The sequence below is a fragment of the Euprymna scolopes genome, chromosome 6, assembly GCF_053919585.1.
Source record: "Euprymna scolopes isolate OS-2025 chromosome 6, ASM5391958v1, whole genome shotgun sequence".
Classification (NCBI taxonomy): domain Eukaryota; kingdom Metazoa; phylum Mollusca; class Cephalopoda; order Sepiida; family Sepiolidae; genus Euprymna; species Euprymna scolopes.
Genome location: NC_136487.1, coordinates 174,321,990 through 174,347,235, shown reverse-complemented (window position 1 = coordinate 174,347,235; position 25,246 = coordinate 174,321,990). Strand labels below are relative to the sequence as shown.

Below are 25,246 nucleotides of genomic sequence, written 5' to 3'. Positions count from 1 at the left end.
ATCCTGTCCCCACCAACTTCTTCAAATGTTTATCCATTAGATTTTTACAACAAAAGGTATATTTTTAACATGCTGAACGTCATATTCGGGTAAAAAGATTTCCAAAGCCATGCCTCGTTACTTCCTCCATCTTTTGGTGTTATGCGAAGATAGTTTTCCGTTTTAATCCGTAGTTTTGTAGTTTTCCCCTTCCCCAATTTTATAATTTATATAATTTTATTTCTATATTTATGCGTGTTTATTTTAATATTCTTTTTTTGCTTGGTGTTTGAATTCGTATTATTACCCGATCCTTCTGTTTAAAGGGGAGGTCACTCTCATGGTATCATTTTTTATATCTAAGATTACCTCCCTTGCATCTTTTTTCTTTCCTTATTATACGTTTCGTTTTTACTATTTTTTCCTAATCTGCTCTAGTTCGTGAAATAATATATCTGTTTCTGTGTAAACTCAGCAAAATAACCTTCTTAGTGACACACAATATGGTTTCCGTTCTGCTAGATCTACAGCAGATGTGCTTACAGTTATATCGCATAGGATTAGCGAATTTCTCGACAGAGGCAACCTTTCTAGGGCAATTGCTCTTGACATATCAAAGGCCTTTGATAGGGTATGGCATAAAGGTTTACCACAAGATCTCCAACTATGGTATAGCTGGAAATGTCTTCTCAATTATTAAATCATTTCTCTCTGATAGGTTCAGAAGAGTAGTAGTTGATGGGCAAAAATCAGAAGCTCACAGTATAAATGCTGGAGTCCCTCAGGGGTCCATCCTGGGCCCAACCCTTTTCCTGATCTACATTAATGATCTTCCAAATCACATCCTTACATCATTCGTAGACATTTATGCTGACGACACTAGCATCTATGGTAGCACATCTAAGACAGTAAACGACCAAGTTCTCTTCGATTCTCTCTCCTCTGATCTTGATCACGTTGTACAATGGGGAAAGGAGTGGCTGGTTACTTCTAATGCATCTATAACCAAGCTTCTCTCTTTACATCATCAACGTTCTGATCCCCATCTGGCATCAATTGAAATGAATGGCTCTCGTCTTGGGGAGGCCTCAAGTTTTGACAGGCTTCTGGGTTTGACCTTTACTCCTGATATTAAATGGAATACGTACATCAAATCTGTTGCCAAGGCCGCTGGAAAAATGGTCAGATCCTTCTATCGATCCAGTAGATATCTCACTGCTGATGCAATTCTCTATCTATATAAGAGCCAGATACGTCCAAGAATGGAATACTTTGGCCACATATGGGCAGGAGCTGCTAGAAAGGACTTGTCCTGCCTTGATAGGGTTCAAAATAGACTTCGTGGCCTGGTGGGAGATGTTCTTTTCTCTTCGCTGCAACCTCTATCTCACAGAAGAGATGTTGCGAGTTTGTTTCTGCTTTATTGTTATTTTCATGGAAAGTGTTCAACTGAGCTTCAATCTATGGTCCCCCCTCGCCAAACTTTCACAAGAAACACTAGACTAGCTGAAAATATTATCAATAATTTTCCACACTCTTTATCTGTGCCTAAACCTAAACATAGATTCCATCATCAAAGTTTCTTTCTTAGAACTGCACGCCTGTGGTATTGTCTTCCATTTTCCTGGTTTCCAGCTGTCTATAATATGGTTGTCTTCAAGTCCAACGTGAACAAGTTTCTGATGAGCCGTTCCACTTAAGTTAACAAATTTACCGAACTTCCATTACTATCGATTACTATATTGTCCTTTTGACTACTGTACACTCTTTAACCCTTATCCTTGAGTGGCCTATCGGCCTTGATAAGAGGCGACGCCTATGTGAAAAAAAACACCCGTTGATTACATCTAGTCTTTTGTTTAATAATTTTTTCTTTTAATATTAATATATGGTAAGATTCTAATATACATATGTTGCATCTTTTCGATTTGCTAAGTTTATATTTTTCCCCTTCATCAATCTTAATTTATATTCAGTTTTATTTTTCTTTAATTTCTTAATCCATCCTGCTAGAGTGGGTGAGTTTTTCTTTGGTTTTTTTTCCGGTTGTTTTCGTTATTACTATTGGTTCTGTTTCTATTTTCGTTATAGTAGTTGTGGTTGTCACTATTGTTAAGATCCTTTCTACCGTTGTTTTCATTTTTATTTACATTGTTGTTGTTTTCGTTATTTTTGGTGTTCTTTTTTTTCTCAGTTTCATTTTTAAACGATGCTAGGTGATTACGATATCTGTCCTTAAAGCAAGTTCCGGTGCTCCCCAGATATACTTTAGTTTCATTATTTGTTATAACTTCCCATTTGTATACTACGTTTGAAGTCAAAGAGTTCCCCCTCATTTAACATTCAGTTACATTCTTTTACATTGTTAGATTAATTTTCTGTCCTATTTCTGTTTTTCAAATATTTGTTTAATTTTGTGTTATTTGAGCCAATTATGATATTTGTTAAGTTAGCAGACGTTGAGAAGGAATAACTTAAGGATAGCTTAACACAGTTTTTATTAATTATCTTACTTAGTGTACTATATTGCGGGAATATTTTGTCTATAATTTGGTAAAATTCCCTCGGGATTTTATTTTTTATATGGTGGCTGAACGGTCTATTGGACCACATCTGGCTCTTCCTTCTATTTTTCTTTTTAACGTCTCTTTCAGTTTTATGGTCTATCTTTTCATTTTTCTTTTTTGTGTTTATTGTATATTTTATTTTTTACATTTACATTGTTTATTGTTCTTTCTGTACTTATGTTATTGTTTTGAGTTTCCTTAACAAATTTAATTTGTTCTTTATATCCTGATCTAGCTAAGGCTTGTTTTTATTGAATAATTCTTTGTTTTGTGATATTTTTCATATTCTTTTTGAGATGCAAGGTATAAGTGCTTTTTCATACTATTCGGATGCTTGGACTTGTGATCTATGTAGAATAGCGTTTGGTTGGGTTTATGGTAGGGTTCATAGGAGTTGTTGTCTAGATTCAGGGTTATGTCTAAGAAATTTACACATTTATCGTTTGGGTCTATTGTTATATCTTGGTTCAGTTTACTGAAGAATTGTTTAATTTTTTTTTCAAATAACCTATTTGTTGAGTTCAAATAGAATGATGCATCATCCCGGTATAGTCCTCCTCTTAGTCCTGGAATCTTTTTATATAGTTCATTTAGTATATAAAGGCCTACAAGTTCCGTTACTTGTGCACTATCCGGCGAACCTATTGTGACGTCAAAGTTGAAGTTTCTGTCCTTTCTGGTCCATAGTTTTTTTATCATATTTAATTAGAGTTCTTCTTGCTAGTCTTATAATGTCTAATTATAAATTTGTTATCATTGTTAGTTTTCTAGCTAGTTATAGTGCTTCCTCGAAGAGATTTGGTAAAATAGAGGGGTAATATTAATCTATATCAAACATAAGAAATTTTCTATTTTTGCCTTGGGGTAGTGGGGCGAACCATTCAATTACCTCTTCCGATGATTTCCACAGGTTATGGTAAATTTTGTTTTTTAATTAAGGTAGGATTTCGTCTAGTATTTTTTTGGTAATGTTTCCCAAATCTGAAATACATGGAGAAATCAGTCTAATGCTAGGATTATTGTTGAATTCTGGTTTATGATCTTTTAGGGTAAAACGTGGGCACAGTGGTGTATATCCCTCTATCTTATCCTGTATGTTCATTTTTTCACTTATTTTTAAGGTTTCAGAGTTTATACTATTCAGTTCTTCATTGCTTGCTACTCTATAGTTTTTATTGAGTTCCTTCATTATTAGGTTGTTGTAGGTTTCAAAATCCATGCTGTATATATTCATGGTTTTGTCTGCTGGAATCATCAAGTTCGGATTGTCTTTAATATTTTTAAAGGTATTATTGATTTTTTCCACAGTATATTAATGCTCAATTATAAAATTTGATAATTTTGTAAGTTACTTTTTAAGTCTACCATTTTTGATTTAAAACTCATTGGTATATGAAAATTTACTGAATTTCACGAACTCAGTATAATTACATATAGGTCTCTCTCTCTCTCACTCTCTCTCTCTCTCTATATATATATAGAGATATATATATATATATATATATTTAAAGTGATGATTGTGTAGGTTCAACGAGAGAAAAAAAGTGTAACCATAAATAATCGTGGGGTTTTCAGCTTTTTATCATTTTTTATTTAAAAAGTATTTTTATAACGCCTATACACACATTTAACACGTTTTATTCTAAAATCTGTCATTGTTTTCTTTCTTTAGTTTCCTCCTTGCCACTTCGTTTCACTGCATACCTTTGCATCTTAACTGTCTGTCTGTCTGTCTGTCTGTCTGTCTGTCTGTCTCTCTCTCTCTCTCTCTCTCTCTCTATATATATATATATATATATATATATAAATATATATATATATATATATATATATATACAGGGTGTCCACAAATATATATATATATATATATATATATATATATATATATATATACACGTGTGCATATATATTTTTGTAACGCGTTTCAAGCCTTGTTCAGCTCTCTTCAGATAGTTTTATATAAATGTTTTAAAGTGAAAGTTTGAAATGTTAATTTGGAGACCAATTTACATCTGATAACATGAATATGTTTTTCAGAGAAATGTCAGTCTAAGACTTTCTGTCTCCAAGTTTCACTGTGTTGTAGAGTCCAATATATATAAATTTAAAAATAATAAATAAATAAATTAAAAAAAATATATATATACGCACACACACACGCACACACAATCACACACACATATATATGTATATACATACACACACACATATATATATACATATATATATATATGTATACACACACATGCACACGTATACGCATGTAGGATCACACACATACATACACCCATATGCATATATATAGAGACATATGCGGGGGCACACACATACACACATTAATATACGCACATACACACACGTATATATCCATCCACACACATATATATATATACATACATATATACACACATATACACACACGCATACATCCACTTACCCATATATATATGTGTGTATATATATATATATACACACACATATATATATATATATACACACACATACACACACGCGTCCACAATTACACACATACATATACATGCACACATATCCCACAAACATATTGGTTAAAGTTTTCTTTGTCTTTCCCAATCCAAACACATCTGTATACGTGTACTCAGTCACCAAATTTAAGTACACACACACACACACACATACACACACAAACAAAATGGAGAATAGATAACAGATGATATATACACACACACGCGCATACACAATCATACACACACATATATACATACGCACACGCATATATACATATGTGTGCGTATATACGCACACCCATACACACGTATACGCATGTAGGTACATACACACATATACACATACCCATATATATATATATAAATAAACAAAAAGTAAGTTGATAAACGAATAAACATTTACTTAAAAGACATCGCATATATTTTCTAATGCAAAGAAAATGGAAATACGTTTCTTAGTAATATTTCATCTTTTTTTTCTATGAAAAAAAAAAGTCATTTACAAACAAGTTCCTTTTCTTCTGCATATTTATTCATTCGCCATTAAATATCAGGAATTTTTGTTTTATCCGTAATTTGTCTTTTACGAATTTACTGCAGTACATTTCTTCTCGAATTTCCTAAGACTTTACCTCCGTCTTAAATCATTTCTATTATAACACGCGATAGCAATATAAATAAACTTATATACAATTCAAGCCCTAATCTTGAAACTTGAAACTGTCTTCGTCTGTTAAATACAATTAAACATGTTCTCCTTTTTCCACTTTTTTGTAAATTATACTTTTGTAAACTATTGCAAATCGTTGTATAATCGCTGCTTAAGAGAATAATAGTTGATGAAAGAAAAGGAAAACTAAGTTAAATAGATAGCATTATGTACCCGGCGTGCACCGGGAAACATTTCTTTTTTTATATAATTTGAACAATGTTAAAAGAAATTAAATAAAAGTAATTTTTATGCACTGGATTTGTATTTATTATGTACCATAAAATTTGAAATATTTATATTTTTGGAACTATTATAATTCATTAATTTCGGTAGAAAAATATTTCTATATGTAAAATAACCAAATAAATATATTTATTTGAAAAAATTAAGTTATAATTCAATTTCTGTGAAAATATGTTTATATGTAAAATATCAAAATGAATTTATTTGTTTGAAAAAAAAAGTTATAATTCATTAATTTTCTGTTAAAATATGTTTATATGTAAAATAACCAAATAAATATATTTATTTGAAAAAATTAAGTTATAATTCAATTTCTGTGAAAATATGTTTATATGTAAAATATCAAAATGAACTTATTTCTTTGAAAAAAAAGTTATAATTCATTAATTTTTCTGAGAAACTAATAATATTTTTGGAATTGCTTGTTACATTAAATAAAGTAGTTGAAGAAATCATAGTCGCATCGATTATCAAATTTGGGAAGGAAATTGAAAATGTTTTTGAAGCTAAATACTAGCATGGATACCCGGCGTAGTCGACATAAAGTTCAGTTTTGGACATACCTACAAAACTAAGGATATTAATCATTTTCATCGTGGGCAACGTCGAGAGTACCTCCTCCACCAACAATTTCAAACATAAAGAACAGATAAAAACATGTAAATGTAACCGCCCCGCTCCCAAAAGAAGTACGTGATACTCTCTCCACCAGATATTTCGGCAGAAGGGATACAAAGAGAAGAAGCTATTCTCCGTATATTGAGCACTTTTTGTTGCTCGTGCGCTGATCCTCTCTCACCAAAAGTAAATAAATAAATAAATGAACCAAAAAAACTTTTGTTTCAATAAAAATAGCAATAAGTGTCGGAGCGAGTGAATAGGCAGACTCTAACCTGAAACGCTAATACAGGGAAAAGCTAACTTGCAAACGACTTTGCCCACTCACTGTAGAAATAATAACGTTTATAAACATTAACGCGTTTGAAAAGTTTAAAAACAAAATGGAATTCCTTTTATTGGTTTGTTTTCTTTTGTTTTTTGTAAAGGCACTTTTTTCACTTTTTTTTTTTGACTTATTTTTTTTTTGAGGGGTGGGGGTAATTTCCCGGAACGCTCGAAGCTTCTATATAGTCGTTTCAAGAATACTAAAAACAAACAAATGAGATCTTTTGAATTTATTCGTAAGTGTTTTTTTTTCTTTAATCTTTGGTACTTTTGCATAATTTGACCAATATTCTAGCGAATTCCCATCAAGCATGGATCGGACGAGACCAGCAATCATCGGTTTCAGCCGAGCGTTGTTCAAATGTTGAAACACTAAATCGACTTTTTATTTTTTTTATTCATTTTTTATTTTTATGTAATGTTTTTAAGTATTTTTTCGGTGATAATCAAGGGGGTATTTTCTGATTAATTATTTATTTTTTTGTAATTCATTGGCTAGGCGTTTGATTAGCCAATGAAAAAACGCTATTGAAATGGAAGCAGACGACTTTCGAATTGTAACAATTGTAAACACAAATGCTTTCTAAAAAAAGACGTGTGTTAAGGATGGTTTCTCCTGGAGATGCACAAATGGATAGTGCAGACAATGAATATCTTTGCGCACCGGATGGTTTTTGCACGATCCAACTTGGAAATTCCAATCATTTATTTATAGGCGTTCGAAATGACTACCCTTAAAAATATGCGAAAGGAATGCGGTAATATATCGGAGCACACTTACACATTTCCTTTACCCTATCTCCCCCCTCTTTGCCGTCGATGACCGTTCAACAGTCGACCAAAGTAAAAGATTCCTAAAGAAATATCCTTATATCGAGAAAGTTTTTCCACCGGCAATGAACAGCTGTAAAAAAAATAAATAAATAAAACTGCTAAATTTTTTCCTGTGCTTTCAACTAACAATTTACGCTTTACGTAAACGTATTTTTACGTATTTTCTTTCATATATATATATATATATATATATATATATATATATATATATATATATATATATATATATATAAATTTATTGAGACTTCCCCCCCCCAAAAAAAAAATTGACTGAATAAAAAGTATTGAAAAAAAAAAAAAAAAAAAACTTGTACTTATACCTAACAATTTACGGTGAAAAAAGTAAAACTTTCATCTTTTCTTGAAGAAACAAAAACAAAAAAATTTTAGTCGATAAATATTTTGCATATATATATATATATATATATATATATATATATATATATATATATATATATATATATGTATAATAAAATAAATAAAAATATTTTCAGTCCTTTAAAGGTTTTGTTATTTTTGATTATTTAAATTTGTTTTTTAGTTCGGTTTGTTTGTTTTTAACGCGTCTATTACAACGCTCGGCTTAAACCGATGATTGCCGGTATCGCCCGATTCATGCTTGACGGGAATTCCCGCGAATACGCGTCAAATTATGCAAGAGTACCGAATATTTAAAAATAAAGCAAAACATCTTTCTATCTACACGAAATTTATTTGAGTTTTTTTTATCTTTCGAACTTCGGAACGTATAAAAAACTCATAAGGGAAAATAACTCTATCCGTTTTATAAACAGATCGATGTCAGAAATAATAATTCCAAATAAATTGAATTAAATATATTATCAATATAATTGTTATTTAAAGTTGATGAAACAACAATCTTAAATAGAACTTAAAACAACGTTCTGTTTAGAAACTTAAACTAACATTTAGTAAAATCGAGTGTACTTAGATTTGAGAAAATCGTTGTGATCGGTTTTCGGCCAGAAATTCGACTGTTCAGGGGTCAAAGTTCACCGATTTGACCTTTGATAACTCTACCAAACTCCTCCGACAATTTTGGGTCTAAACACTTGACATTTTAGATACAAGTTCCTTTGACATGGATCTAACTTAATAACTGAATTTGAGTCCAAAACAATAAATAATAGTGGTGAAAGCAAAAAAAAACAAATTGACCGTTTTTTTTTGCTCAGCATACACCTCCAAACACCCGGGCAACGCCGGGACCCATGCTAGTATATATATATATATATATATATATATATATATATATATATATATATATTACCCCCGCCATATTCATTACTTTTTTAAATCGTATTTTCCTCGTTGCTAACCTTTATTTTCAGTTTTTATTTTTTAAACGATTATGTTGATTGGTATTTATTTAGCCTTATTAAATTTAATAGCCCCCCCGATATATATATATATATATATATATATATATATATATATATATATATATATATATATACGAGCAAAAGTACCCGTCGTTGACTGAGTTCAAAAACAGCCTACAGAAAATGGACTCTGATTCATGAAAGTATGATAGGTTATGAAAAGGAAGGTTGTAAAGAGATAGCTTCGAATTTGGGGGTATCAAAACCCAAGCAAAATATGATGAAAGTAAAAATAAAATAGATAAACCCCATAATTTATTATACCATACCTGTTCACACTGAAACACTTATCACAATATTCTAGGGATCTATATTAAACAAACCTTGTTAAACTTTGTGATATATTTCCATTCTATGGAGGTCAGGCGCGAACGAACAACACATAATTATATTATACCATATTTCTTCAAACTGAAACATAATTATCAAAGTATACTTACGCAGATAGATATGAAAAGTCTTTATTAAAGTTTGTGCCTATTTCCATTCTGTGGAGGCAAGGCGCGAACGAAGACCCCACAATCAAAGTATTATTATGTACATCTATATCAAAAACACTTGTAAACATTTTTTTTTTAATTTTTAAATTTTTTATTTCCATACTTTGTGGACCAGGCGCGAACGCAGACCCCAAAATTTTATTATACCATCCCTATTTAAGTTAAAGCATACTTATCAAAGTATTATTATGTACATCTATATCAAAAACACTTCTAAACGTTTTTTTTTCATTTTTAAATTTTTTATTTCCATACTTTGTGGACCAGGCGCGTACACAGACCCCACAATTTTAATGAATCATCATTATGCCAGATCAAACATACCCATTCCTGTGTGTCGATACATCTTCTATCATTGTATGTAATCAGTTTTCTATAATAGTCAACCATATAGGAGCCTATTCGTGACCAGACACACACAGAGACGTTCAGATATATATATATATATATATATATATATATATATATATATATATATATATATATATATATATATATATATGTATATATATATATATATATATATATATATATATATATATAACTTACTACCTAGCTCTACCTATGTATTGAGTACTGTTGAAGTAAATACTTAAAGTTTACGCAGAAAATTATACTTTCGTATATTAATATATATTATATTATATATATATATATATATTATATATATATATAACCCAAAACTAAATTGAAAAGCGAACAAATATTTACTTAAAAGACATTGCGTATTTCTTATCGAATTTCTTAAAATGTTTCTTTCGTCTGAAATAATTTGTTATAACATGCGATAGCAATATAAATAATTTATACAGAAAGTTACAACTTTAATCTTGAAATTTTGAAACTTGCTTTGTCGTTCAAATGCAAGTAAACATATTTTACTTCTTTTTTGTTTTGTTAATCTGTTGTAAATTATTGCAAATTGGTGCATAATCGCTGCTTCAGAGAATAATAGCATTTATTTATTTTTTATAGTTCTGTTGCGATAAACAAGTAAAGTCAAAGAGGAAGGAAGAGAGAGAGGGCAAGAGGGAAACGAAGTAGACGGAAATTTATGACTAGAATTTGTTTGTATAACAAATAAATATTACCAAAGGCAAGATAAATTACTCTTCTACTTACCTGGATAAAATTTTTGTGTTTACACACTGTGAGAATCTAACAAAAGAACCTCTGTCATAGACGTACGTCAGAAACAGAGATACATCATTGAATTCCTGGCAAAATCTATTGAGAATGGTGGTGACTATGTAGAAAAATAAATGCTCATTTTGATAGTACTACTCCCGTCTTCGTAGCTTCTTAACTTTTTTTTTTAGTTAAAAATAGGAGGCTTTACTTTTTGAACGATACTAATAAAACAATAAGATGGCGGACATGAAACGGTCATCTTTGGAGTCTCGATAATCGCTCCAAATTCGAAAATTAAGCAAAGCTCTGATAGAAATCAACCCAATAAATGTTCCAGTGTCATTTACTTAGTTGATTTGTATCGGATTGTGAAACCATTCCGTAAAAAACAACCGCAACGATTTGTATTTTTTTTTACAAAGGAGTCACCACTTATCAAGGCCTGGAGGCCACATGAGGATAAGGGTAAATAAGCGTACAGTGGTCAATGGGACAATGACGTAATAATTGTTAGTAGTGAAAACTTGGTAAATTGGATTACTTAAAGGAAACGGCTCATCAAGAACTTGTTTACATTGGACTTGAAGACAACCATATTATAGTCAGCTGGAAAGCAGACAAAAGGAAGAGAGTTCCACAGGTGTACAGTTCAAAGAAAGAAACTTTGTTCATGGAATCTATGATTAGGTTTAGGCACAGATAAAGAGTGGGGAAAATTATTGATCCGAATTTGAATTCATCGCTTTTATCGAAATTGATGAATCTTTCTAAAATAAAAATTGGACGAATTTTCTTTTAAACATAAGATAACCAGATAGATGGAAGCTTGGGTATCCAGTGTAGACAAAAGTACTGTATTATATCAATATTTCTATATAAAACCTTCTGTTCTACACAATAAAAAGTTTCTTTTTTACTTTCCTCTTTTCCTGTCACTTTATGATGACTGTGATTTTTTTTTATGGGAGTAGGGTTAACTAGAGAAATGCATAAAGCCGAGGGGGTAAATGACGGAGAAAAGGTTGATAATGGTTACCCTAACCCCTTCAAATGAACCAAATGAGTGTCTATTTCTAGCAAGGACTTACTCTATTAGATATTTATATGTGTGTATGTGCGTGCGCGTATGTGTGCGTGTATGTGTGTTTGAAAGGTGTTTCTAAAACGTCTAGATATTCAACGACAACCATTATTTTTTTTATTACTTTTTTTGATTACAAGCATAAATGATCTGAAAAAATAATGGCCGTCAGAATTTTCTTTGAAGAGTGTAAATGATCTAGACATGAAAATCGTAACTTGTTATTGAATTGCTAAATTGTCTACTTATAACGGATCAGAAATAAGTTCGAACGCGATGGAAGTGCTCAGAATTTTAGAAACTTTGTACCAAACCTACCGAACCCGATCGGACACGCTTAGTAAACAACATTTGACAATGCGAATCACTTAAAATGATTCCATCAACGCCGGGCAACACTTCAAGACAAATTGCTCTTTGTTGCAATTGAAATCTAACATCCATTTTTACCTCAAATTATTCATGTTTGAAAAAAGAAAGAAAGAAAAATAAGTGAGCTGTTAAAGTGTGTATACATTCCAAGGAACACAAGGCATATATATTTTCATGTATATACATAAAGCGACAATAAGGCCACCATTCGCCCAATGGAGGATTGTTGTCATATTTGGGCTGGTGCATCTGCTACTAGTCTCTCGCTCCTAGACAAGGTTTAAAAGAGAGTCGCCAATCTGATAGGCCCTGAACTGGCATCTAAGCTTCAGCCTCTGTCCCATCGACGAAACGTTGCACCCCTCTGCCTGTTCTACAAGTATTTTAATGGTGAATGCTCTGGCGAACTGCAGACACTTGTGCCCCCCCCACGACGTAGACACCATCGACAAACCCGACAGGCAGGTAAATATCACCCCCACAGAGTAGAGATCTCTAGATGTAAAAGATCTTTCTACTCCAGTAGTTTCTTCCCCAGAACTGCTAGACTCTGGAATTCCATTCCAGGTCCCTGCTTCCCAAACTGTATTGACATGCAGAAGTTCAAGTGTAACGTGAGCCGACATCTTGCTGCCCAAATCCCTACATAGTACCCCAGTAGTTGTTGCCCCTGATAGTAGCCCCTACACCAAAATGGCAATGTGCCTTGCTTGGGGTGAAAATGTAAAAAAAAAAACTAAAAAAAAAAAAAAAAAAATCAATATGTTTAAAAATAAATATTAATTATTAAATAATCATCAATAATTATTTTTAAAACTATTGTGTCTCAAACTTATGATCTCATAAAGGTGTGTGATAATTACTGCCAGTCGAGGGATTGGAAGCCAGTCTAAAAGCCATTCCATTCTCGACTTCATAGACTGCCATTCAGCAACCAGGTTACTTACACGAGAATGAATGAAATCAAGTTCTATAAATACCGATTTGGTGGGAATAAACAGTAAACAATCACACAGTATTCAACGACAGAATATTCTATTGCGTTATATGTGACTACTTATCCTAAAGTACGTTTTAAATGGGTCTTATAACAATAATGATGTCCCTGTGCAGTCTTGAAAGACAATGGACAGCCCCTGTAAAGGTAGCTGCGTGTGATTATGAGGCAAGGGTTGCGCAACTCCAAACACAACTCTCCTGAATAGGTACTGCTTGAATCCAGTGGCAAGTTCAATGGAAACAATGTCGAAATAAGAAAGGAGCACATACAGTCTCAACGTTGCTTAATTTCGGTTTCAAACGGGAACCGGTGTGTCAACGTGATTATACCGCACTTAACAATAATATATTTTAAATAAATATTTATAATTATTTTGAATTGATTCCCGCTGTTTTGAAACGATTAACAGAGCAAAATAATGTAAAATACTAATTTCTAATAAATTAACGAAACTCGACAACCAAAAGCTGAAACGGAGAGACCAGCTAATGAGAGACAAGATAGCGAGTGAGAATGACCCTTTCTCTACCCACTAGAGTCACGCGAAACAAACTACTAATTCACTCACGCACTAACAAAGAGCAGCGTATTAAAACAGAGAAGAATCATAATAGTTAAGCAAATCTAAACACGATGTTGCACTGCTTTCCGAACTCGCACACATATTCACAAAGGCAGAAAAGAAACATATAAACATACATGTCTTCTACTCTGCAAATTGTCTGCAAAAACGAAAACTTTTATTCAATCAAATTAAATTTCAGTATAGATTTGTTTGCACACAGACATATATTACATTACATGAAAGTATGTATATATCTAATTTATAAAACTCACTATATCTGTCTGTCTGTCTGTTTATCTGTCTCCATATTTTCAAACTCTATCTCTTCCGAAACTAAAAGTCGCAAGCGGCGCTAGGGGCCTCAAATGGTTCTATTTTTTTATGGATCGAGTGCGGAATAGTCTATGAGTAGGTAACACAGGTTAGTTCCGCCACAACAGTTTAACGAAAGCGATTTTTTTTATTGGTCTACTTTAGCAAATCGACAGCGTTTTCTACAAGATGATTGGAACGTGCGGAAATAGCAGAAAATTTTCATGATGTACTTAGAAGACTAGATTGATTTGTGAAAGAACTGCTGATTGCACACCACACTGCACGGATGACGATGACATTTTGGTTTGTAAAGACGATTCTCACCATTGAAGGGAGTGAGAAATTCCTTGCACACCTTTTAAGTCTTTGATTCACTCAATTTTTAAAGTTGCAATTGATGGCAGCTAGTCATCTTACACATTCTGCACTATTCCATTTCGTCGGACACAAATTGGAGTTAATTATTCCCAAGCAGCAACTTTATGGCAACCAACCTGCCATATCTACTACCACCAGGAAGCGACGTCTACGATTTTCCAGCCACTGCCAGATGAGCAAGAGCTGGAAGAAATGTATTGCTGTGGACTCCATGGCATAGGTGCATGAGCATAGGACAACCTAGATTAACTTACATCCAGAAAATTGCACCTGATGTCAAGTGTGATCCTGAAGATTTGAAGCAGCTGATGGGAGAAACGGAAATCTGGAGAGTTACATTGGTCCGGGCAAGGAGCTCGACCACAGAGGCAGTAGATAGATTCCCAAATATGGCTGGATTACAGAAAAGATTGTGAATTTTATTCAAGATTTCGTGACATTTTTGGGTGCATCCTGTCATCCGAATATACGACGATTCTATTTTTTGTAAAACATGTACATGATTAAATACAGCGAATAAAGCTTCACTTTAATATTGTAGGAATGCGCAAGTGATAAATAATAATAATTTAATAATAATAATAACTGAATAATAAGCCAGAAGCAATCTCCGTGATCATGAATCCGGTTTTATTATCCCCTATCTGTTTCATTTTAATCAGGACGGAACGGTTAATTCGCGCTTTCCCCCAAAAATTAATTAAGTAAATAAAATAAATAAAAATAAAAATGAATGACATAAATGAATAAATGAATAAATAAATAAATGAAACCTTTATTGAAATATAATTCTTGAACAAAAACAAAAAACAACAAAAACAAACTCAAAGCAAAACCTTAAATGAAACGTGAAAAACAGTAACATATTTTTCTAGATGTGTCTATTTAATTTATGCGTTTAACGCTGGACATGCTATTGTAGATTCAAGCGTGACCGATCGACTGACAAACAGAGCTTGTATCGACTGAAATAAATAAACGCTCGTCGCCTCGACTTGATTTTGAGAAAAGATGGCAGCGAGCAATGGACAATGAGCCAGAGGAAGCCTGGACAAAATGAATTATTGCATGATTTATTAGTTACGAATGACACCGTTCCATTGTGGAAGAATAGGGTGACAGGAGGGAGAGAGAGAGAGAGAGAGAGAGAGAGAGAGAGAGAGAGAGAGAGAGAGAGAGAGAGATAACGAAAAATAAAGAAAAAGAAAAGAAAGATGGTGAAAGTAATGAAGAAAATGTAGAGAAAGAAAAAGAAGACAGAGAAAAAAAAAGAAAAATTTAAAAAGGTACACGGACAACATTTCGATTAAATTACGTTTGCACTGGCATCATCATCATCATCATCATCACCATCATCATCATCATCATCATCATCATTCAAAGGTCAGAGGTTACACTTATCGAAACGTTGTACGAATAAAACTCAACACGGGAAGAGTAGTCCGAACAATCCAAATAATCCGAATCAACGTATCAATATTTGAATAAATAAAAAATTCAATGTTGGCAACCTTTTTGTCTCGCGAGACAATGGCCGTCTGCATCTGATGCACTACGACGTCTGCTGTGGTAGACAGTCGGTTATGGAGTTGTCTCTCTAAATGCAGGCAGGACGGTTGGTAAGGAGACCCAGGTTTGCCCAGTTAACCGGGCCCCTTCTTGGCATAGCAGAAAATGTCCGACAGAAAGGCAAGCCAATACGGTGGGAGTCAGTACAGTCTTGCAGTTCTTCACCATCATGCGCCTATCTGCTTTTGTCGGAAGTTGCTCCTCTAGCCTTTGCTTTTCCCAAGGCACCCATAAGGCAGTGGGGCTATTTTCCAATACCTGGGTATATATACATATATATATATATATATATATATATATATATATATATATATATATATATATATATATATATAATATGTGTGTATGTTGTCATTCTTTGTTTACAAAAAAAATGCGTTTCACACAAGGAGTGATTCAATTCAATATTTTTAGTAAATTATAGACACAAAAATCAAAGATAGATAAGTTTTCATTAAATAAAATAATTTCGTTAGTAACATTGTAATTTTGCCAAAGTAATTATAAAGGTAAGTAAAATACAACAGTCTTTAGTCATTCTATAAGTAAGTTCACTTGATCACCTGACCTTTTACACCTGACCCTTTTTCCCTATGATCTTTTCCGCATACCAAATTTCCAAACATTTCCAAGTGTTTGGAACGTTCTTACCGCGACGAGAATTTGTTTTCAAAATATTTAATAAATTAATGAATCTTTTTTCAGTTGCAGGAAAAGAAGCGCGATCGACGTGACATTGGCTCTGTCCTACATGAAATGAACGACACACTCGGACGCGTCCTGGGGACAATGACAGGAAAATTTCAGGATTTGCAGGATTTCTACGTGACCAGCTTAAAGCTATCCACCGACAAAATACAACCGTACATTAAAAACATGAAAATCCTCGCAACGCACGTAAGCGATTTTGACAAATATATAATTCTTCATTCTCTTGTGCAATTTTTTTTTGATTATCGATTTTTTTACCCTTTTTTTTCTTTTTTTTTCATTTTTTTGTTTTTCATTTCTTCGTTTCTTTTTTTTGTTTCTTTGTTTCTACCTTTTTTTGTTTTCATCTTTTCTTTCTTTCTTATTATTTATTTATTTCTCTCTTAAACTTTCTTCCTTTTTCTTTCTTTCTCTTTCGTTTCCTTTTCCGTTTTTCTTTCTGTCTTTCTTTTTCATTGATAGAGAGTCACCACTTATGAAGGCACAAAAGGCACTCAAGGATAAGGGTTAATGAATGTAAGGTTGTAGTGTAGTAATCGTTCATGATGTAAATTAAAGTCTTTCTTTCTTTTCTTTTTCTTTTTTACATTTCAGTTTCCATCATTTCTTTCCTATTTTTTTTCTTTCTTCTTTCTTTGGTTTTCTTTCTTTTCCTTTTTTATTTCTTTGTTTGATTCCTTTCTTCTATTTATATTTCATTTCTTACTTCTTTTCTTTTGTTGTTTCGTCTTTCATTCATTTTAAAAAATTTTTTCATTCGTTCTTTTTTTCTTTCCTTTCATTCTTTGTCTTTGTTTTTACTTCGATTTCCATTTCTGTCTTTTCATTATTGATTTCTGATTTGAACTTCCATTATTTTTTCATTTTTTTCTTTCTATATCTTTCTTCATCCTTCCTTGTCTTTCATTTCTTCCATTCGTTTATTTTGACTTTTCTTTACATATTCTGACGTTTTATTTCTTTCTTTTTCCTCCTCTTTTCATTTCTTTTTCTTTCCTTATTTGTTTTTACCTTTCATTCTTTCTTTTTTCCATATTCCCTTCTTTCATCAGTTTCACTTTTTTTTTGTTCTTTGTCTTCCATTTTTTCTATTCTTATTTCTATTCCGTTTTCCTTTTTCGCATTCTTATATTCCGCCATTTAGTTCTTTTATTCTTCTCCAATTCCACTTCTTTCTTTCTGTTTTCTTTTTTATTTCTTTTTTATTTCTCAATTTATTTCTATTCTTTGGTCTTTCATCTTAACATTCATTGTTTTCTATTTGTTTTTCCCCCAGTTCATCTCCAACATCAAAACAGCCCAAGCAAGCGTCCTTGAACACGCTATCGAATTCTTCACCCCGTTCGCCGTCCAAATGGGCGACACGTATGTCATGCTCATGAACAAAGCACAAGACCGACTGAAGAAATTGTCAGAAACACCAATTCCCGCCATTTACAAATAAAACAAGAACACGTATATTCCTAAGATACGTCCATTTCATTTATTCGTTTAACGATGAAAACAATTAAAACCTTAAGCATGACAGACCAACTACATCCTATTAAAATCATCAGCGTGACAGACAAATCAACATACATGCTTGGATACATCTAAGATTTGTTCATTCAAGTTTATAACAAAGAAAATTCAATTCCAAACTGAAACGTGACTGATCAACGAATGGACAACATTTCTGGACATGGACGTATCTTAAACAATGAAATAGTTCAATCATTATCGAAATAAAAATTACAAGTTCGAAATCATTTTCGAAAATGTTTTATTGTCTTATTTTTGAAGAATATTTTCGACTTTTCGAAACTTTGGCGCCACTTGATTAAAGAAAATAATTGATACTAATGTAATTTTTAACGTATCACTCAATAATTCACGAGCCTAAAAATATAGACATATATATATGACTACTTCATTTAATCACTTAAATTAATATACGAAAATATAATTTTATGCGCAAACTTTAAGTATTTACTTCAGTAGTGCTCAATACATAGGTAGAGCTAGGTAGTAAGGTATAAAATATATATGGCAATTAAGCTACACAGAATATTTTGCATTTCATCCACGCTAGGATTCGTCAGGCTTAATCTATTTTCAATTCAAGCTAGGCTGAAAAGTTACTGAAACAGCTCGCGATATCAACGAAGCGCTTGGCCCATGAACCGCAACTGAACGGACAGTACAATGGTTGTTTAAGAAATTTCGTGGCGGCGATGAGAGTCTTGAAAATGGTGAGCGTAGTGATCGGGCATCGATTAAGAGGCTTAGACAAAGCCAATCCACACAACTGTTCGACAACTTGCTTCTGAATTATACGTAGCGTATATGACAATTTCCAAGCACTTGAGAGAGATTGGAAAGACGCACAAAAAACTTGATAAATGGGTGCGTCACGAATTGGACGATAAGGAAAAGAAACACCGTTATGAAGTGTTATCTTTTCTTTTTTTATGCAACAAGAACAACCCATTTCTCGACCGGGTTGTGACTTTCTTTTCAATAACCGGCGACACTCAGCGTAGTGGTTAGACGTCGACGAAGTTCTCCGACACTTCCCGAAGCTAGAGTTGCACCAAAAGAAGATCATGTTGACAGTTTGGTGGTCTGCGATCTCAGCCATTACAATTTTTTGAATACAGGCGAAACCATTACAGCGGAGAAGTACTATCGACAAATGGATGAAATGCATAAGAAACTTCGATAACACCCAGCATTAGTCAACAGAAAAAGTCCAATTCTCCTCCACGACAATGCCCGACCACACGTTGCTAAATCGACCTTAGAGAAGTTGGACGAATTGAGTTACGATACTCTGCCTTATCCACCATACTCTCCAGATCTCTCTCCCACAGACTACTACTTTTTCAAGCATCTCGACAACTTTCTGCGTGAAAAATGCTTCAAAAACCTAAGCGATATTAAGAACGCCTTCAGTGACTTCGTCGCCAGCAGAACGCAAGATTTTTTATGTTACTGGCATTTATACACTTGTTTATACACTCATTTATACACTTATTTATACACTTGCTTTGCGCTGGCAAAAGTGTGTTCATTCAGATGGTGCTTATTTTGATCAATAAATTTTTGTTTGGGCAGAGATTTGTTTATCTGAATGTTAAAGTTAAAAAACGGCAAGAACTTTCTTATCAACCTGATATTATAGCAACCTAGAAACTGTTTTCCAAAATACGCACTGACACGAGTAAACTATAAGATCTTGTATGATAACAGTTCGTCAAAGCGACAAAGACAATCTGATTATCATCGCGCTGGGAAATTGTTTAAAATAAAGTTCGGTTGCGCAGATCCAAACTCGCTCTCTCGTTCCAACCAGACTAATCCAGCGGCAGGACAGAGTCGAGACAGCTGGGAGAGGGGGCTAAGTGGAATGTAAGAGTTACCGGAACTATCGACGTCCTCCTACAGTGCGTAATGACTCAAAATGGTCATTCATCTGGTATTGACCATATTTGACGTTGCTTAACTTCGGTGATCAATGTGATGATGTCGTATGTAACTAGTAGATCTTTATACATTTGGCCAGCATTTTTTATTTGATTAAACAACGGTGACAATTCCTGTTTCTATTCTGATCCATCCTTTCGAATTGCTGGTTCAATGATCTAATATTATGCTTGATAGTTAACCGAAACTCGTCATATCTGCAAACGTTTTCGACTCTCATGAATATTCGTCGGGCACGTGATTCAGTTACAACATTAAAATTGTTAAATTTATTGAAAGAAGTCGATAAAAATTTCTTCCTTTAAACTCCTTGGTCTAACATCCACTGGCAATATGAACTTGAACAAATACATTGAGGACATTGTGAAGGCTGCTGCTGCTAAGAAGGTGGGTTCTCTCTATCGTGCTAGAAAACTACTCACACCTGAGAGTATACTGTACCCCTACAAGGCTACCCTTTGTCCATGCATGGAGTATTGTTTCCACATCTATGTTGGTGCATCTACCACTAGTCTCTCCTTCTTGGATAGGATCGAAAATAGGTCCCACTTTGTCAACTAGGATCCAACCTCTGTCTCATCGCCGCAATGTTGCATCCCTGTGCCTGTTTTACAAATATTTTAATGGAATGTGCACTGATGAACTCATTGCACTTGTGCCCCCTCGACGTACATATCTCCGACAAGCTCACTTAGCAACAAAATCACACCCCTTCACTGCTGAGATCCTTAAATTCCAGAAAGCTTTCTACTCTAATAGTTTCTTTCTTCGAACATCTAAACTTTGGAATTCCCTTCCTGCTACCCGCTTCCCCGACTGTGCTGATATGTAGAAGTTCAAAAGCAACATAAACCAAAATGTTTTTAATCTTTCTTAGGCATGGGTCTAATTAGTCGCATTTTGTTTGGGGTGAAGGTGAGTCAAAATACTCTATTTTGTTTATTTAATAGTTGGTTAGTTTGCTCGAATTAATAAGGCTTGTTTATGGGAATGCGCAGGTTGCTATCTAAAATAATTAGGATGGCAGAATTTTTTTAAAATATATTTCTGAAATCTTTTTTGGGTGTCATGTGCTATTAAGTGTCAGTAGATTGAGCTGTGAGATAGAGACAGATAACATTTAAGACAGTGAGAAGAACTCGTTCTTGTTATACGATTATATGTTTTGTTGGTGAAGACACATGTTCCCATTAGGCATTTGATGACTTATACGACATTACAAAGTTTTAGTAAATTGTTATCAGGGCTTATTACGTATTAATGTCTTATCTGTTTAGAATTTTTGTAATAAATGATAAATCACAGTCTAGAGTTTTTGCAATAAGGAAATATTTATATATGATATTTTTTAGTTTTCGTTAATTTTATAATTACGATGCATCTGGTTACAGTAGAACAAATTATCTATATATTAATACGATAGCGTGTGTGTTCTTTTGTGTGTCACGCTTACATCCGGGTCGTTTAGTTTCTTCTATTTCTTGTCATAAAAAATTTTCAAAGAATTCTTCATAAGTTTTGGTTTCGGTTTCGATTATAGCTGATGGCACTTAAATCATCTATTTTTCTTTAATAAATAATTTTATCAATAATTCTTCATTAGATTTGGTTTCGGTTTCGATTATGGCTGAAAGAACTCAAGTTATATAAATATACATAAATGTTTTTCATAAGTTTTTATTTCAGTTTCGATTCAAGGTAATGCACTAAAGTCATATCGATATATTTGTTTTTTTGTTTGAGATCGCAACTTTATAATATATAAAAATCAATAGAACATTAACTCTATATTAATATATACAAAATCTGAAAGAATTAAAATATCATATTTATGCGTACAACCGGGTTTTCCCAGGTGTTCGTGCTAGCTTAGATAAATACTTTTGCAGTTTTAACAAAAAAAATCTACAATAATATCAGAGCGTCTCCATTTACACTGAACATCTACAGAATGCCAACATCAATATATTACATATGAATGAGTCCCCTGTGGAATTTCCACAGGTCCTGCTAGTTATTATTATTATTATTATTATTATTATTATTATTATTATTATTATTGTTGTTGTTGTTGTAATAATAATAATAATAATTATAATAATTATTTTTATAGTTATTATTAGTATAATAATAATTATAATTTTTCTTCTTATTTATTATTATTGTGATTATTACTATTATCATAATTATTTATTATTATAATTATGGTTATTATTATTTTTTTTTTATAATTGTTATTTATACTTATCATTGTTGTTATGGTTATTGTTGTTGTTATTATTATAATTGTTGTTATTTTATTGTTGTTATTATTGTTATTATTATTATTATTATTATTATTATTATTTTTAATCATTAGAAGTTCTTACACAGGACATCAGGGATTTTCATGCTTCAGACAAAGCATAAAGCCACTTAATATAAAGAGCTAAATCCTAGTACTTCAAGGTAAAAGAAAATGACAACGATAAATATTGGAACGGATTTTAACCAAATAATCAACAAATCTTTCCTCTTTGTCAGAAACGGCGCCTCTGAATGTGAGGACTAAAGGACAAAAGAATCAAGATTCTCGTAGAAAGTAAACCTAAGATTCACTTACTACTTTCCTTGACACAATTCACTGACAACAGCCGGTGGTGTTCCCTGGAGTCTGGGTGACAACTAATCTCCCAGATTTCCAGTACTCTCAATCCATGTTGGTAACCTTTACACACACACACACACACACACACACACACACACACACACACACACATTAGTGATAGGACATTTCCAATGTTTTTCTCGATTCCGATACAATTACCGATTCCAATTCCGATTCTCTATAAATCCTTAAATATTTAACCGTACAGTTGGTATATTTCACGATTATCGTAACAACAAATGTTAAATATGCAGATATTTTCTGCAACGTAAAAATGTGGGATGAATGATCTGCAGATTTTTGTTTTTTCTGGTTGTTTAAAATCGATAAATATTTATTATTTTAACATTACTAATGTGGAAGATTTTGTTTAAAAAAATCAAATAAAAACAGACAATTAAAAAGAATCGTTTCTTTTTTTGCATCGGAAAATAGGCACAATGTTTTCCGATTCTGATACCAATTCCGATACCCGCAAAAGTCCCAATTTTTCCGATCCTTATTCCGACACAAAAATTTATATATTTTTTCTGGGTATTATTGGCCTTTTCGTTCTTGATGTTTTCCTTCAATTCTTGCAGTGATATTTTGGACACCCTAACTCTGCAGTATAGAAGGAACACATCAGAAACGAAATAAGGAAGTTAAATCAGACACACACACACACACACACACACACACACACACACACACACACACACACACACACACACACACACACATATATTATATAAAAAAGTGAATGTGTGTGTGTGTGTGTGTCTGTGTCTGTGTACATTTTCCTACGCAATAACTCTGCCAATTTTTAGTCTACAGACTCGAAATTTGATATACAGGTATTGAGATTTGGGAAAATCTTTGTAATCCGTTTTCGGCCAGAAATTTGGCTGTTAAGGAGTCAAAGTTCAACGATTTGACCCTTGAAAACTCTACCAAACTCCTCCGCCAATTTTGGGTTTAAACACTTGAAATTTTAGATATAGGTTTCTTGAACATGGATCTAACTTGATAACTTGATTTGAGCCAAAACAATAAATGTTAAGGGGTCATAATAGGGGTCAAATATAAAAAAATTGACCTCTGCGATCTCTACCAAATTACTCAGACAATTTCAGGTCTAAACATTTGAAATTTTACATAAAGGGTATCCAGGGATAGGGTAAGCTTTTTAATCGGTTTGGGTCGGAAATTTGAGCTACCAATATATAAATGCATGTATGTATGTATGTATGCATGTATGTATGTATGGATACAGTTTAACGTCTTGTCCAGGACTATTTTTTTTGATATATAGAAATCTATATACATACAGGGTCGTGAAAAAAAATATTCAGTCGAATCCCCCAACAAGTGTTAAGAAAAACGCTGTAACTTTATTCTTGTATGTATGTATGTATGTATGTATGTATGTATGTATGTATGTATGTCTGCCTAAAACTTTCGACAGAGGCGACGGATTTTCACAAGATCAGTATTGTTTGGAAGCTCGACCCTTCAGACGACAAATACCGAAAAATTGGCTAAAACCATTTGATTATGCAGTTTTGTAAAAAAAAGAAAAGAAAAGAAAAACGCATACATATAAATAAACATACATATAAATAAACATACATATAAATAAACATACATATAAATAAACATACATATAAATAAACATACATATAAATAAACATACATATAAATAAACATACATATAAATAAACATACATATAAATAAGTATACATAAAAATAAACATACGTGCACTACCCGTTTAAAGAGATTTTTTTTGTTAATGAAAACAATGCAAAAAAAAAAGATAGGATATTTTTAAAAAATAAGAAAGAAAACTAATGTGCACACAAAAAATAAAAGTCAATTTTAATTTCTGCGCGCCTTAAAATAAGCATCCAAAAATTATTTTGTCACAAAGGAAAATTACAAACAGTTTTTTTTTTATTTCAGCAAAAGTATTAGTTACGAATTAGTAGGTTAAAGTGTTAATACAAATAAAATGGATACAGTTTAACGTCTTGTCCAGGACTATGTTTTTGATATATAGAAATCTATATACATACAGGGCGGTGAAAAAAAATTATTCAGTCGAATCTCCCAATAAGTTTTGAGAAAAAAACGCTGTAACTTTATTGTTGTTGCGGGTTTCGTGAATACATCAGCGATATTTTGTTCTGATGATATGTAATTCATAATAATGGATTCTTTATTCACCTCGTTTTTATGAAATGGTATTTTATATCTATATGCTTAGATCTTTGGTTGATTATCGTGTTCTGTGCTAAGACTATACTGGCTTGATTATCACAATTAATTACTACGGTGCTTTTAGTTAATTCTGGCTCTAAAA

At 32.6% G+C, this 25,246-nt stretch overlaps 1 protein-coding gene across 1 annotated transcript in view; it reads left to right on the top strand.

Annotated features, from left to right (window-relative positions):
• The window catches only part of LOC145278357 (uncharacterized), a 72,078-nt gene extending 53,539 nt beyond the window's left edge, over positions 1 to 18,539 (top strand). Inside the window, exons 6-7 of the mRNA XM_080130648.1 lie at positions 16,786 to 16,977; positions 18,068 to 18,539. Of these exons, the coding sequence (XP_079986774.1) occupies positions 16,786 to 16,977; positions 18,068 to 18,235 (360 nt within the window). The 3' untranslated portion in view covers positions 18,236 to 18,539. The remainder of the gene's footprint in view (positions 1 to 16,785; positions 16,978 to 18,067) is intronic.
• The last annotated feature ends 6,707 nt before the right edge of the window (positions 18,540 to 25,246 follow it).